Below are 15,019 nucleotides of genomic sequence, written 5' to 3'. Positions count from 1 at the left end.
AGCGAATGCTCCTAAAATTGCTTCTTAGAATCTCTTTTGGGTTCTGCCACAGCATTTTGGATGGGTCTTGTGAGCATCTGCTTCATGATCCCGGTTTCAGATTTAAAATTTGGAAAGTGAGTTTATGACTGTGTCCATGTGTGACAAAATACATGGTGAGAAATCAGCATTGGGCAATAAATACAAAGTAGAGACAACAAAGTGAGGTGCTCAACTGGAGATTCAGGTAGATCTCTTTCCTACTGATTTCCCCTCCTCTCTCATGGTCACATATGATGTGTTCGTGGCCTTCTGGGATGAATATATATACATCTGCTTCTTCTGCTATAAAACTAAGTAAAATTTGGGTTTGTCTGCTGCTGGAAGAGTTTGGAATGGTATGTAGTTCAAAGCTTAGACCCTGCTTGAAAATTTTCCAGGATTGCTCTTGATTTGGAAGCTTTTTGTTCAGTTCTTCTGGATCAACTAACCCTCGATGTTCTTCAAAATGAAAGAGAATTGTCTTCATGAATTTTCTGGCTAGCCTATGCCTATTTGAGCAGTTTAACCTTTCATGTACCCACTCAACCATGGACCTTTAGTTGTGCTATTTTAAATTTTAAATATAAGTGTTCTGTCCATGAAGCCTAAAGAGACACAGGGCCCTGGATGCTTTCTTCTTTACTTACTTTTAACTGTGGCACTTTGTTAGTGGATTAGCTAATTTTGGTCAAGTCTATGAAAATATGCCTGTAAAAAGAGGCAAAAGTTGTAATCTGGTAAGCACTTGGATGATTTTCCCTGTATTTGGACCCTGCTCTCCTTTCCCAGTTATTTGTATGAGCTTGTGTGCTTGTAGGGGCTGAGAGCCTGTCTGTGTTTCAGTTTATCATTGTTGCCTCCAGACACTCATAGTTCCTTTGAGGCGGGTAAATGCTTAGTATTTATCCACTCACCTCTGGAGGGGATGTGTGGCCAAGGCTATGGAATAGTCTCAGGCCTTCTATGTGTGCGTGTGTTGGCACATACACAAATGCTCCCACAAAATCTGGTACAGACCATACATGCACTTGCACAAGTATTAGGAGTACTAGGTATTTAAAAGGGGCTCAGTTTTTCCAACATAGCTGGCAGAAATTTTGAAGACTCTAAATTACTGAATTACACAGTTTATCAAAAAGTCACTAGTGGTGGTTCCAAAATTACCAGAAGTCTGCAAAGCGGAGCTACCCTGCTGAATGATCCTAGCTTATGTTACACACTGGTTTCTAATGACTGGGTAAGCACAAAATGCTTGGTTTTTAAGTGCTTGGCAGGCACTTTAACCTTTCAAATGAAAAAAGATGTAACCACTCAGTATAAGTTTTAAAATAATAATAACCAAAAAAAAATTTTTTTGTGCCTACGTTGGGCTTATTCCATCTTGACTTTCATTAGGTTGATGTGTTAAATGAATTCTACAATTTATTATTGTAACAATTAGAATCCTTTGCTATTGGCAAGGCTGACAGTTGATGTTTGAGCAGAAAGATAAGTGTCCTGAGTGGCAGCTACATTTACTTGGGAATGCCTGTTATCCCTGTTAAAGCAAAGAGGTGGGTATCTTTGTGTCCTCTCCCTTTTGAAGGGAAACGGTTGGGATTCTAATGCAAACCTGAAATCTGTGGCAGATGCCAGAATGTACCATTTACAAAGCCCAGGGTTCCTAGAACAAAGTATTTCATTGATGTTCTGGTAATTTTCTTGCCTTTGGCAAGTTCTTGTAAGAATGGAAAGAAAGATAGTTTCTCTAGCATACTTTTTTTTTTTCTTTTTGGCTTATAACAGGAAATATGGGTTTCTGTTAGTGTTCTATATTTTAAGTCTTGTTGCAATGTTCTGATCAAATGTTTATGATAGCGTGGTTAAGGAGCTTATTCACATTCTTGGTTAGAAGATCAAGGGCAAGAGCTTGAAGGGCTGAGGAGATAATGAGCAGCTGTGTTCTTCCATTTTGTTAAAGTGTTGCATTTTAGATTCCAGGTAAAAGGATTTTTTCTTTTTCTTTTTTTTTTTTTTTTTGAGATGGAGTCTCACTCTGTCGCCCAGGCTGGAGTGCAGTGGCCAGATCTCAGCTCACTGCAAGCTCCGCCTCCCAGGTTTATGCCATTCTCCTGCCTCAGCCTCCCGAGTAGCTGGAACTACAGGCGCCGCCATCTCGCCCGGCTAGTTTTTTGTATTTTTTAGTAGAGACGGGGTTTCACCATGTTAGCCAGGATGGTCTCGATCTCCTGACCTCTTGATCCGCCCATCTCGGCCTCCCAAAGTGCTGGGATTATAGGCTTGAGCCACCGCGCCCAGCAAAAGGATTTTTTCTAGTGCCTCAGCTGATTTCCCTTGCTTTGGTTGATGCAGGTGAGAAGGAAGAGCCCCCTTGGGTTCCTAGAAGATTGATGGGAGAGACTTCTGTGAAGCGAGTAGTCTTTTTCCTTGCATAAGGGCACACAGGCCATTAGTCCTTGTCTGAGGGTTGCTTTGACAGTCTTGGGGGACATGTGTGTCTATCTCAGCCATCACTGACAAGTCTGGCTGGCTCATGAAGTCTGCGTTCGTCTAGATCACTACCCCTTCTACTGACAGTTTCCCACCCTGTCCCTTTGGTCGACTCGCCATGTGGCCTACATGGGTCAGGCCTCTGTGTTTGTAGTAATGAACCTTATGCTTTCTTACCAGGAAGAGGAAGAACAGGAGGAAGAAGATGATGATGAAGATGATGATGACACCGATGATTTAGATGAGCTTGACACTGACCAGTTGCTGGAGGCAGAGTTGGAGGAGGATGACAATAATGAGAACGCAGGGGAAGATGGGGACAATGACTTCTCTCCATCTGATGAGGAGCTAGCAAACCTTCTAGAGGAGGGAGAGGACGGGGAGGATGAAGACTCTGATGCAGATGAGGAGGTGGAACTGATCCTGGGGGACAGTAAGTATAGGGCAGAGTTCAGGCTGAGCCTTGGCACCCAGGGCAAAATCCCTTCTTTTGTGCCTATACAACTTAGAGGGCAAAGCCATACCATGGTTCTGTGCCCTGTAACTTGATTCACTGTTCCGGTCTTTTGAGGCAAAGCACCTTTGCATCTCTGCCCTCCTCTCCTTTCAGACTATGGAACCCAACCAAATGGCTGTCATCTCTTACCTTTCAAGTAGAGATTGGCAGACTTTTTCTGTAAGACCAGACAGTAAATATTTTATGCAGCCGGGAACGGTGGCTTATGCCTGTAATCCCAGCACTTTGGGAGGCTGAGGCAGGTGGATCACCCGAGGTCAGGAGTTCGAGACCAGCCTGGGCAACATGATGAAACCCTGTCTCTACTAAAAATACAAAATTAGCCAGGCGTGGTGGCACCTGCCTGTAAATCCCAGCTACTTGGGAGGTTGAGGCAGGAGAATCGCTTGAACCTGGGAGGCAGAGGTTGCAGTGAGCTGAGATCACACCACTGCACTCCAAGCATATATATATATGCATATATATGTGCTTTGTAGGCCATATGGCCTTTATTGCAGCTCTTCAACTCTGCTGTTGTAGTGAGAAAGCAGTCATAGACAATACATAAATGAATGAATGTGGCTGTGTTCTAATAAGACTTTGTTTTGCAAAAATAGGTGGTGGGCTTGTAGTTTGTCAGCTCTTGCTTTAGAGAATTAGCCTTAGAATGAAAGGCCAAAGCGTAGCTCTCCGCTGAGAGGCAGGGCTAGAATCAGTCAGAAGTAGCCCGTCATGGGGTGCTGTTCTTTTTGGGGTGAATTATAAAGAAATGCAGGCCTTCTTGTGGAGGAGCCCTTTCCTGTCTCCCTTTGGCTAATGCCTCCTAACAGCCAAGGGACAAATATTTTCCCTTTGGCTTCTGGTTTATTCACTTCCTTTTATTTACCTTTTTTTCTTAATCCAAATTTTGAGGAACAAACTCCAGTTTTTCTGGTTACTTCCCATTAGATTTCTGAAGTCAAGTTGTCCCCTGACTATGGTAATGAATCCTGCAAAAATCAGCAGATAATTCAAAGAGCCTGTTAGCTCTGCAGCTGTACATGAATCTTCTTACCAAGGCTGTATTTTGAGGAAGCTTGAGGGTGGGAGGGTAGGGGAGTGTCTTCTATCTGTTCATCTGCTGTTGATCAACTTCTGTTTTTTCTTTTTTTTTTTTTTATTTTTATTTATTATTTATTTTTTTTATTATTATTTTTTTTTGAGACGGAGTCTTGTTCTGCCACCCAGGCTGGAGTGCAGTGGCCGGATCTCAGCTCACTGCAAGCTCCGCCTCCCGGGTTTACGCCATTCTCCTGCCTCAGCCTCCCGAGTAGCTGGGACTACAGGCGCCCGCCTCGTCGCCCGGCTAGTTTTTTGTATTTTTAAGTAGAGACAGGGTTTCACCGTATTAGCCAGGATGGTCTCGATCTCCTGACCTCGTGATCCGCCCGTCTCGGCCTCCCAAAGTGCTGGGATTACAGGCTTGAGCCACCGCGCCCGGCCTAACTTCTGTTTTTTCATACTTGGAGGCTGAGGTGATTCAGTGGAGTAGGCCGAAGCCATGGTCAGACATCGGGCAAGTTTTAGTGAATGTTTTTGTCATATGTGAATAGTGAGACATGGGAAACAAGTTATACCTCCTTTCAATTACAAGTAGTTAGCAGGGCAGGTTGGGAGGGTCAACAAACAGCAGGCCAGCTGATGGTGGTGCTCCCAAAATAAGAGAGCATCACTTGAATTTTCCATTCTTAATTTGAATATAAAGCCACTCAGTTTGTATTTGGCCTGTACAATTACTACCCCTTTTAGCTGTTTAGGAAATTCCTTCTTTCAAGCCAAAGGTAATCTGGAAAACTTTAACTCTATCAGTTGTGAGAATGTTGTAACTTTATGAAACTATTTACGATGTGAAAATAATGGATCACAACTTGAGGACGTCTCAGAGTGGACTTCAGAATTGAGGTGGAGATGCAGAGGTGGCATCTGGTGCACACTCCATAGCTCTTTTTGTGTTTCATAGAAGATCCCAGCTGCTGTCAGCAAGCAGAGCATTCTTAGCACCCATAGTTTTGCCTCACACTAATCCTTTAGAGCAGTAGCTCTGAACCTTACTGGGCTTATGAAGAGCCCTTTTAGGATAGGGTGAAAACCATAGAAATGATAGAAAACCACACCCATGTGCCCCCATGTATGTTTACATAGACCTTGGAGTCTGCAGGGACTAGATGATTCCAGATGCAGAGCACTGGCCCTAGGAAGAGAAACACCTTGATTCTGAGACTTTTTTTTTGAGACAGAGTCTCGCTCTGTTGCCCAGGCTGGAGTGCAGTGGCTCAATCTTGGCTCACTGCAAGCCCCGCCTCCCAGGTTCATGCCATTCTCCTGCCTCAGCCTCCCGAGTAGCTGGGACTACAGGCGCCTGCCACCTCGCCTGGCTAATTTTTTGTATTTTTAGTAGAGACAGGGTTTCACCTTGTTAGCCAGAATGGTCTCGATCTCCTGACGTCGTGATCCACCCGCCTCGGCCTCCCAAAGTGCTGGGATACAGGCGTGAGCCACCGCGCCCGGCCTGATTCTGAGATCTTTATGTGTCTGTGCTTGTCAGCCCTGCCTCCAAAGCCTGTATGTTGTGGAGTGATAGGTTAAACACTACAGGGATTAATTATACCTAGATTGTCTTTGCCTTAGTGACCTTTCAGAATGGGAGGTCCCAACCAGGGTTTAGGACTGGGTCACTTCAACACTTGGAGAATGAGGAAAGGGTAAGGAAGGTAGAGAAAGGCATCCTACGATCTGACCACCAGAGGGGAGTTGGTGCCCAAGCCCTGGAGGTTTTCTCTCAGACTCTGAGCCTGACAGTTATTTGCTTAAAGAAGATTGTGCTGTGATCTCGTTAAGCTGCATTTACAGTTCTTAGATGTGCTACAGCGTGGTTAAGATTCTTAGTTCTTAAGAGCTGCGTAGCTGCTGGGCAGAAGGGTCTCGCGCCAGCAGGTCTAGCATTGTTGGCTTGTGGAGAGCATGAGTCCTGGGGGGATGTGGTGGATGCTGCCACAGGGATCAGGCAAGTTTGTGGTGTGGGGTGGGGACACAGTGCTGGACTTGGCTCTGGGGAGGAGGCCCTACACCTTCCTGTGACACTTCCTCCTGGAGCTCTTATAGCAGAGGAGCTGAGGCTTGCTTTGTTCAGCTGTGTCAGAAAATAGTTCTTTGCCATCTCCATCTTGTTTTCCTACTCTTCACCAGTACAGTCAGTGTGCCCACTTAGACCCAGGAACACTGGTTTTGTCAGCCATTTCTTTTGCTTACTTCAAGACTTTTCGGTATCATTGCGATGCTTTTCTTGGTTTTCCTTTGTCCACTTCAGTTTTCCTCCTAAAGGAAATTGTGTTTGGGGATGGTGAATGAAGGAAGGTTTGGGAACATGAATTGTTCTTTCCCTGTTTGTCTAAGAGTTGATTCTCTTAGGCACTGGAAGAGGCTGATGAGGGATTCTTTGCATCTAGTGACTGCCCCTTAACACATGGGGCATTTGCAGGGCTCCGGCTCAGGGTTTGTCTGTTTTACGGGGGACCTTGTTAAAATGGTTTCATAGCCTCCTGAGCTACGAGTAATCAAATTGGGCACTGAGAACTTTCCTTTTCTTTGACTCAGCGAATATTAGAGTCCCTACAGCTAGGTACCCTGTTTCTTTCTGATTTTGATTAGCCAGATATGGTGTATCTACCTCATCTCGAGGGTCCTTTTTGCTACCACTTAAGTTTCACCCCTTAACAGATCCTTCCAGAAGTGTTAATGTGTCCATGTGCTGCCAGAGAAGGCAGATTATCAAGCAGAGAGGGTCCTCATCAGAGACAGTGCTGTCTTCCAGGGCGTCACACTGCTCCTGCTGGCCTCCTGCCTCTGGATGGGTAGCTGCTTCTCCTGTATTGCTACAAACTGGCCTGCACCTTTTTGGGAATATAATTTGCAGACCATATTCCGAAATTACAGAGGCATGAATCTAGGGTGACTATCTGTCTTGGTGGTCGGTCTTCTGAGGATTGAAGGGCGTGACTAAGGTGTTTCAGAAAAGTTACATCTCTCACTTTTGCCTGGTCTCAGCCTGCCTTTCTAGTAGTGGTCTCTTGAGGTCAGGCAGGCCTGTGCCCATCCTTGAAGGACACCAGAGGCCAAGGGCCATAGAGGCTCACTCACTCCTCCCCTCAGCTCTGCCCCTTTGCAGCCATTTAAAGTGGCATGGGGGGGAAGCTTCAGATGGCACTCGCTTGATTCCTTCAGCGCCTCCCAGGCAGGAAGCAGGGGCACTGTGTCCAGGCCCTTAGGAGAGCAAAAGGTCCCAGGGAGAATACAGTTGCCAAGCAACAGGAGTATTCTCCAGAGCCAGCTCCAAGCAGTTAATTGATGTGTTTTCTTCTTTCTGGAAACTGGTATTTAACCTTGCTTGGCCATGAATGTATGTGAGTGCAGGTGCTTCCTTATGAAAGTTTCCTATAAGCCTAGTGTGTAATCTTGTCTCTCCCTATTCTTCCCTTTCAGCTGACAGCTCTGACAACTCTGATTTGGAAGATGACATCATCTTATCCCTGAATGAGTGAGGAACCATCACTGCTTGGAAGAGATTCTTGGCAGGCGAGAAACTGAGTCAAATGAATTCAGAACATATTCCCTTCTCTTTCTCCCAGGGCTGTCTGTCTTTTAAGGAGCTGCATGCCCTGCATTCAGAGGATTATGGCTTAGAGAGCCTCATTGGCACCCGAGAGTCCTTCCAGAAACAATAACAACCACAAAAATGACAACAGGGACTACTAGGCCCTACTCTGCACCCCCCCACCCCCACCCCCCACCATTTCCTAGAATGGACATATCTTTCAAGGGAAAAAAAAAACATGTCTCTGGGGTATTTCACAATATATTTTCTTTGTATAATGTTCTTTACTTAAAGAACAAGAAATAGTTTTTTATAAAACTTTAAAAAGGAAAAAAAAAACAGGCATTTATAACTGAGGGTATGAACTTATATCCACCAGGTCTCTTGTCCCTGCACTTCATTTTCTTTGGAAGAAAATGATGTCTAAATAACAATATAGAGGCATTTTTACATACGTATTTAAATGAAAAGGAAAATCGTGGTTTCTTAAATTGATAAGGATTAAGAATATTTTATTATAAATATAATATATGATTTTTTAACCTGTTTTGTTGCCTCATATGCTGTCAGGTTAATTTGTTTTCCTTCGTGCCAGAGTGGGGGAGGAAGACACTCTGTCTGCTGGGTAAATGCCTAAATTCACTCACCTTCATGATTTGGGAGCAGCATGGTCATTGTGGATATTGGTTCTGTGGAGTTGAGGGAACTTAGGATATAAGTTCACTCCCTCTATTTTTCTTTGTGATTCAGTTTTTCAAAAATCTTTTTTTCTTCCCTTTCTCCCCAATGTGGAAATTACAAATCAAAGGCCTTTTTCTTTAATGTAAAGTGTATTTATTTAAAAAAAATACAAAATAAACTACAAGTCTGTCTTTGTTTATGGCCTTTCCCTATTTTCTTTTACCCAAGTGGGGTGTGTCCCTTTTTTGCAGCTCTAGCCACGCCATAGAGGAGACGCCTTCCAGGAGAGGCAGGGAGAGCATGTTCTGCCCACATAGAGCACTCCAGGGAGGAGAGTAGCTTACTCACAGTGTCTGCCTCTGCCCTGTAGCTCCCTCATGGGGAGGACCTGTTTTTGGAAGGGTAATGTGGAGAGAGGTCAGGGCTTTGTCCTCTGTGGACGCAGCTCTCTGTCCTCATGTTCTGGATCCAACAGGCTGCTCCCAAGTACAGATTTGGTGGAACTGGAAAGGGAGGTATTCTGGGAAGTTTTGGAGGATGCAGCTGGCAGAGCTAAGGAGTGAAAAAGCATTTTGGCCTTCTGTGTAGCTAGGGCAATGGCTACTAATGTTTTCTGAGAGGGATTGTGACAGTGGACTTGAGCAGTCCTGGCAGGTTTGGGGTAGTGGAGCTTGGTCTGCGTTTGTAGAAAGATACTTCAGAGGCCCCTAAAATTGGCCTATGGTGAAACTGTGTAACCAGTAGGCAAAGGACCAGGGATTTCTACCTTTTCACTCACCCACCCACCCCACCCTGTTTTCCATTCCCACAATAAATACAAAATCATAGTCTTTCTTCATTTGATTTTGCCCAAATAACAGCTGCTCAGTTTGTTACATAGGTATTATCCAGCTAAAGTGACTTCTCTCCCTTAACAGAGAGAAGAGGGGACAAATTTGTGAAGTAAACAAGAAACACAAGATGGCTAAAACTCTCCAGGGGCAGGTAAAGCCTTGCTGGGCTTAGGAGCACTATAGAATTTGCTGTACATACTGAAGTGGGTCTGTGTCACACAGGTATTTCTTAGTCCTCTGGAGAGCAGAGGACTCAGCTCTTTTGCTTCATGCCTCACTTTAATGGTAGTTAACACTTAACCAGTGGAATAGTCTGACTGCTGGTACTGACCAGCATCAGAAGAAAACAGGTTAACAATCAAGAAGTAGTGAAAGCACTATATTCTAGTCATTAACTCAGTGGAGCCAGTCTCAACTCTGCTGGGAGCACCCACAGGTCTCTAAGGGGGAGATAGGAACTATAATAGGGAGGCAGAATTCGGGTTGGCTTGACAACACACCCTTAGGAACATGTGCTAAGGGGCTGAGGAAGCATCAGCTCTCTTCCTTATTCTACCAGGGCTCAAAATCGGAGTCACATAGGAGGCAGCGTGAGAACAGTGGCACACCACCGGTGAGGCAAATGTTGTCTTTTTGTCTTTAAGCAACACCTTAGACAGGACCTGAACCCTGGGTGGGGGCACTGGATGCCTGAAGTAAGAGTTTTCTCACTGGGGCAGTTTCATAAAATCATCAGGGCATTGACCACCTGACTTCCTCTCACTAGTGCTGGCCAAGGCCTGAGAGTTCACAGAACCTGCTGGGTCTTAAGAGCCAGAGGAAGTGGTTGAGGGCCAAGAAGGAGAAGGAAGGTCATGCCAGGGTGTTACTCCTCACCAAAACTTGGCAGTTCTTTTTGGGGCCATGGGGCACCTTTCTCTGAAGAGGGGTTGGATAAGGCAAAGGTTGAAGTGTCTTCTCCAGGCACGTTTTCTAGCATGTTTCCTTTTACTTGGTTCTGTCTCAGAAAGCTGGGAGGTAGCTTCTTCTGGGTCCTGAGCACCCGCTTCATGAAGGAAGATAGGTAGCCCAGAGAAGTTTTGGACTTACATACCAAGGCAGCTCTGGCCTGTGACTCAGGCGTTTGTTGGAGATCCGCAGGAAAAACCCTGCAGTGTGCCTTCAACAGGACAAGACCCACTCCTGTTTCTGGCAGTACCAGCTACCCTGGAATGGTGGCATGTCCTGCTGTACCCAACTGACTTGCGTAGGTACCTGGCAGCTGTGACCACAGCTCAAGTAAAAACAGGCAAATAAACATGTTTAACATGTCCTTGTGTTGCTGTTTTGTTATGAACGTGCTTGCTCTCTTGCAAAGTGCCTGTCCATTCCACATCACTGAGGGGTCTACAAGAGCACTGCCAAGTGTTCCTGTGGACCAGCGTGGCCTCTCCACAGCCTGCACTGAGCCCCAGCCTCTAATCTCAGGTGTCACTCATGCTGCCTCATCCCAGCTCGGGTAAGGGACTAGACCTGGAGAGAGGATGCCACGGCCAGCAGAATCTGGAGTGAGTTCCTGGTTATCTAGGGGCTCATTCACTTACCAGAGCTTCTGTTCTCATCAGCCCTCACGATGTTCCGTCTGAACATCCTAGGTGCCACACAGACACTCTGAACAGTGGCATTTGGGGTGTTCCATGGTGACAACTGTGTGCTCTGGTTTTCCTCCCTGGCCCACACTGTCCACACCACCTTAAATCTCACCCTTCCAGCTAGAGGGTACCTCTGCATCCCTTTCCTCCCCAACTGGCTTGAGTGGCTTCAACCTCTAGCACTGCCTGACGCCTCAGTGACTTGTGACTTACCCCCAGAAAAATATCTATTATTTCCCAAAGGTCTCCACCTCAACATCAGGGCACAAAGTGTAGGCACATGCTCTGATCTTGCACCTAGGAAACCATCATGTCACTTACCAAGGGCATCCCCTAGTCCACTGTGCTCCCCTGTAGCTTTGTAAAAGTACTTCAGTCTAGAGGTTCGGTATCCCCCACAAAGCTCTAGGTATGACTGGGCACGGGCCTGCTCTATTACCCATCAGCCCTGAACGACCCAGAGAAAGCCAAAAATCACAAACATCTAGGCACAGTTCATGAGTAAATCCAAGGAAGGCTGCCTCCAACCCTCCATTCCAGTATTTGGAGTGCTGGGCCCCTGGGAATCTGAGGCAACTCCGTCTCCCAACACTGGATGTCCCCGGGCTGAGTGAGGCTAGAAAGGAGGCCAAAACAGAGGGAACCTAGACAGATCAGGGGCCCTGAGACCCCCTGGCATCAACAGTGCACAGCGTCTCTTTGTACAAGACTACACAGCTGCTGAAGGCTACCTGCTGCCAAACATGCTGAGTGGGCACTCTGTCCAACAGCTACAGCTCAAACTGATGATGGACACACACCGTTTAAGGCAGAAAAAAACCATCAGTAGCCACTAACCACGGGCCTTGGGCTCACCCCATCCCTTCCTTTGCATGGGCTCTACTCGGGCTTGTGTGGCAGGGTCCAGAGCCCAAACTGAAGCTTGCCTGTCAGCCAAGATAAAAATGAGTGATTAGAGTCCAGACTCAGCCTGAAGAACTGAGAGGCCGAGAGTGACCTATGCAGCAGTGGTGCTGGAAAGATGACGTAGGACATTCGTGTACATGCACTAGGGAAGTCTTCGATTCTTAGCTTGATTAAACCAGGACTCTGAACAGGTTTAAAAATCCATCCTGACAAAGGTTTTACTGACAACTTTCCATACAGTTGGTCAAAAAATAAAAAAATACAGAACCACAGCAGACAGTATCATCTTGTACACTAGAAATCAACATAACCGGATTCCCTTCTCATCGTTTGGAAAAAAAAAAAAAATTCCCCCAAAATCTAAGAACTTAGTTTTGGTGCTGGACAGGACTTTGATCCCCACCCAAATGAACCAAAATAACCCAGGAGATAATTCAAACCAAAGTGGTAGGGTAGAGAGGGGATCAGATTTTTAAAATAACTGCTTTTGTGACACAAACATGACGCTGGGAAAGACAGGCTTGGGCTAGGCAGTGTCTCTGACGATGACTATCACCATGTGTTCTTCTTCTAGCTTGCCCAATGTCCTTAGTGCTGACTGGAGGTACTGCTGGGAAAAGTCGCAGGGTGGGAAGGCGTAGAGCATGCCTGTGCCATCTCTGCCCTTGGACCCCCCCACTGGCAGGCTGATCACCCCTGCAGCCTGCTTCTGTTTCAAGTAGGAGACCAGGTTCCTGAGAAGCCGCCTCTGCAGACCTGGCTCCACTGTGGGCATCCCCTCAGTGCCAAGCCCACTGGGGGTTGCCTGGGTGGCTAAGAGGACCGCATAGCCGTTGGGGCTCCCCTGCTTGATGCGTCGTGTGACCTCGTCGAGCTTCGGCTGGTCCAGTCGAAGGCGCTGGGCGATCTTCAGCTGGGTCAGCTTGCTCCCAGAAGTGTGGTCTTTGAGCAGACTGCTGATCACCCCCTGGTCCCCCTCTAGGATGTGCATAGACGTGGGGAAGCAGCTGTTTTTCAACACCAGAAGCCCATTCCAACCCAGCTGTAGTGTCTGAGCGTACTCTGAAAGATTCTTCAGCTTTTTGGTCTCATGTTTTGGCTCTTCAAGAGGCTTGGGCTCGGCCTCCGTGGGCCGGTGATTGCGCTCGCTGTCTCTTGCCTTCTTCCCATGGGAAGAGTCTGCAGCCTCGTGGTGGTGGTGATGGTGGCCCCGTTCCTCAGCCCCGTGTCTGCTGTTGCTGAGGGAGTTGCTGCTGGACTCCTTGGTCCCTTCACTGGAGTGGTTCTCCTTGCGGCTGCGCTCAGGGGTGCGGTCGGAGCCCCGCTCTGACTGCTGCCCACTGCCCTTGGTCCTGCTCCGTTCCTCATATGGGGAGTGGGTTGTCCTCCCACGGTCACTGGAAAGGCTCCTCCGTTTCCGCCTCTCTTCCCAAGGCTTGGGCAAACCACGGTCCCCCTCTCCCCCCCAACGCTCACCACTCCGGCTGCGCACTGAGCGACTGTAGCCCTCAAGGCTGTTGCGGCGGTCAGAGCTTTTACTGGGGCTGGTCCAGTCCCCTTCCAAAAAAGTCCGGTCTCGGTCTGAGTACAGAAGGTGTGGGGGCGTCCTGTCCCGCACCAGGTCAGTGTCCAGGTTGCGGTGCCGGGTGTATCCATCTGTCAGCAGCTCATAATGCACAGGGAGTGGTGAGGGCTGGTACTGCTGGGGGTACCGAGTCTCCTCTGCTTTGGCAAAATCCACGCGGAGCCTGCGGTCTGGTCCACCCAAGGGAAAACCCCTCATTTTAGCACAGGCGGCCTGGGCTGCATCCAAGCTCTCGTACTGGATATAGGCAAAGCTATCTCCTTTGACGTGATCAATGGTCCGAATGCTCCCAAAGCGGTCAAACTCCCGGGCCAGAGCTGCCAGTGAGGTGTTAGGTCCCAGGCCACCCACCCAGAGACGAGTGGTGGGGTTGGCCTTGCCATAGCCTATCTTAATGGGGTTGCGACCAATCACTCGGCCCGACATGGCCACCTTAGCCCTATGGGCCATATCCAGGTTCTGGAACTTGAGGAAGGCATAGGCACCACCTTGGCCACGGGCAGGTCTCTTGATGACCACCTCCTCGATGATGCCATATTTCTCGAAGGCCCGTCGCAGCTCCACCTCAGATACGCTGTGGTCCAGGTTCCCAATGAAGAGGTTGCGCGTGGCCCGCTGGTCATCCTCGGGCATCAGGTCCTCCTCGCACACAGTTGGGTAGCCATAGGGGCGCCCACGGTCGTCGTACAGCCCGTAGTAGTCCAGGGCCCGCTCTCGGGACAGTCCCACAGCGGCGGCAGCCGCGGCATCCAGGGCGAAGGCTGCGGCGGCGTGGCGGGCGCGGGGCTCCCGCAGGGGCGGGGCAGCGACGGGGGACAGTGAGCGCTGCTTGTACTGGTAGCCTCCATGCAGCGGGAGGTAGCCGAGCGGGTCGGTGGGCGCGGGCGGCCCTTGGGGAGGCGTGGAAGCGGCGGCGCTGCTGCTGCTACTTCGCCGACTGCTCCCGCCGCCGCCGCGCAGGTACACAGGCTCTACCTTGAGCGGGCGGTCGTAGAGCAGCAGCTGGCGGGCCAGGGCGTGCTGGCGGGCCTCGCGCGCGTCCTGTGGGTGCCGGAAGTTCACGTAGGCCACACGGCCCAGCTCAGGCGTGTGCGACAGGCGGAGGCTGATCTCGCCGAAGCGCTTGAACTGGTGGAAGAGCCGGTCTTCGAGGTGCTCGGCAGGCAGCGCGGGGCTCAGGCTGCTGATGAGCAGCGTCTTGTACTCAGGCGCGGCTGCGGATGAGCCGGGACCCGCGGGCTCGGCCCCAGGCGGTGGTGGAGGCGGCGGCAGAGGAGACGCGCGGGGCGACAAGCCGGAGGCGCCCGGGTCCCCCGAGGCCTTGCCGCCGCGTCCCCCGCCGCCAGCGCCGGAGCCCGAGGAGCGCCCGCTACTCGCGCGGTGATTCGCGTCCCCGGTGCCGCGGCCGTCGCGATGCCCACCCCCGCCGCTTCCGCTGCCGCGGGGTTTGTCGCGGGCCCGCGCTGGAACCGGGTGCTTGGCGCCGCCAGAGGCCTTGTGCGCCGCTCGCCGCCCGCCCGCCTCCGCCTCCCGTTCGCGCTCCCGCGGACGCTTGGCCGACGATGACGAGCCGCGCCCGCTCGGGCTAGAGTCTCGCTCGCTCTGCCGCTTCATGGCGCTGGCGCGGCGGGCGGGCGGCCCGTAGGTTTCTCACAGCGGCGGCGGCGGCGGCGGCCGAGGAGGCAGCGCCCCCGGCGCCGCCATCTTGGACAAAAGGACTCGGCGCGGCGGGGCGGGGCGGGAGCG

General features: G+C 49.5%; 2 protein-coding genes across 5 annotated transcripts in view; one reads left to right on the top strand and one right to left on the bottom strand.

Moving 5' to 3' along the window:
- DCAF1 (DDB1 and CUL4 associated factor 1) overlaps positions 1-10,462 on the top strand; it is a 120,264-nt gene extending 109,802 nt beyond the window's left edge. For 2 of the 4 annotated variants that reach the window (XM_033208933.1, XM_033208952.1), the window contains 2 exons: positions 2,692-2,944; positions 7,526-8,509. In XM_033208933.1, the coding sequence (XP_033064824.1) occupies positions 2,692-2,944; positions 7,526-7,584 (312 nt within the window). In that variant the 3' untranslated portion in view covers positions 7,585-8,509. Of the gene's footprint in view, positions 1-2,691; positions 2,945-7,525 lie in introns of all 4 variants that reach the window. The other 2 variants (XM_033208923.1, XM_033208942.1) reach the window with 2 other exon arrangements.
- RBM15B (RNA binding motif protein 15B) lies at positions 8,455-15,019 on the bottom strand. Its single transcript, XM_033208960.1, has one exon. The coding sequence runs from the start codon at positions 14,885-14,887 to the stop codon at positions 12,215-12,217; it is 2,673 nt and encodes an 890-aa protein (XP_033064851.1). The 5' UTR covers positions 14,888-15,019; the 3' UTR covers positions 8,455-12,214.

Source organism: Trachypithecus francoisi, unplaced genomic scaffold (genome assembly GCF_009764315.1).
Source record: "Trachypithecus francoisi isolate TF-2019V2 unplaced genomic scaffold, Tfra_2.0 Lachesis_group0, whole genome shotgun sequence".
NCBI lineage: Eukaryota > Metazoa > Chordata > Mammalia > Primates > Cercopithecidae > Trachypithecus > Trachypithecus francoisi.
Note: the sequence above shows the minus strand (reverse complement) of the source record. Positions and strands in the feature narration are given on the sequence as shown.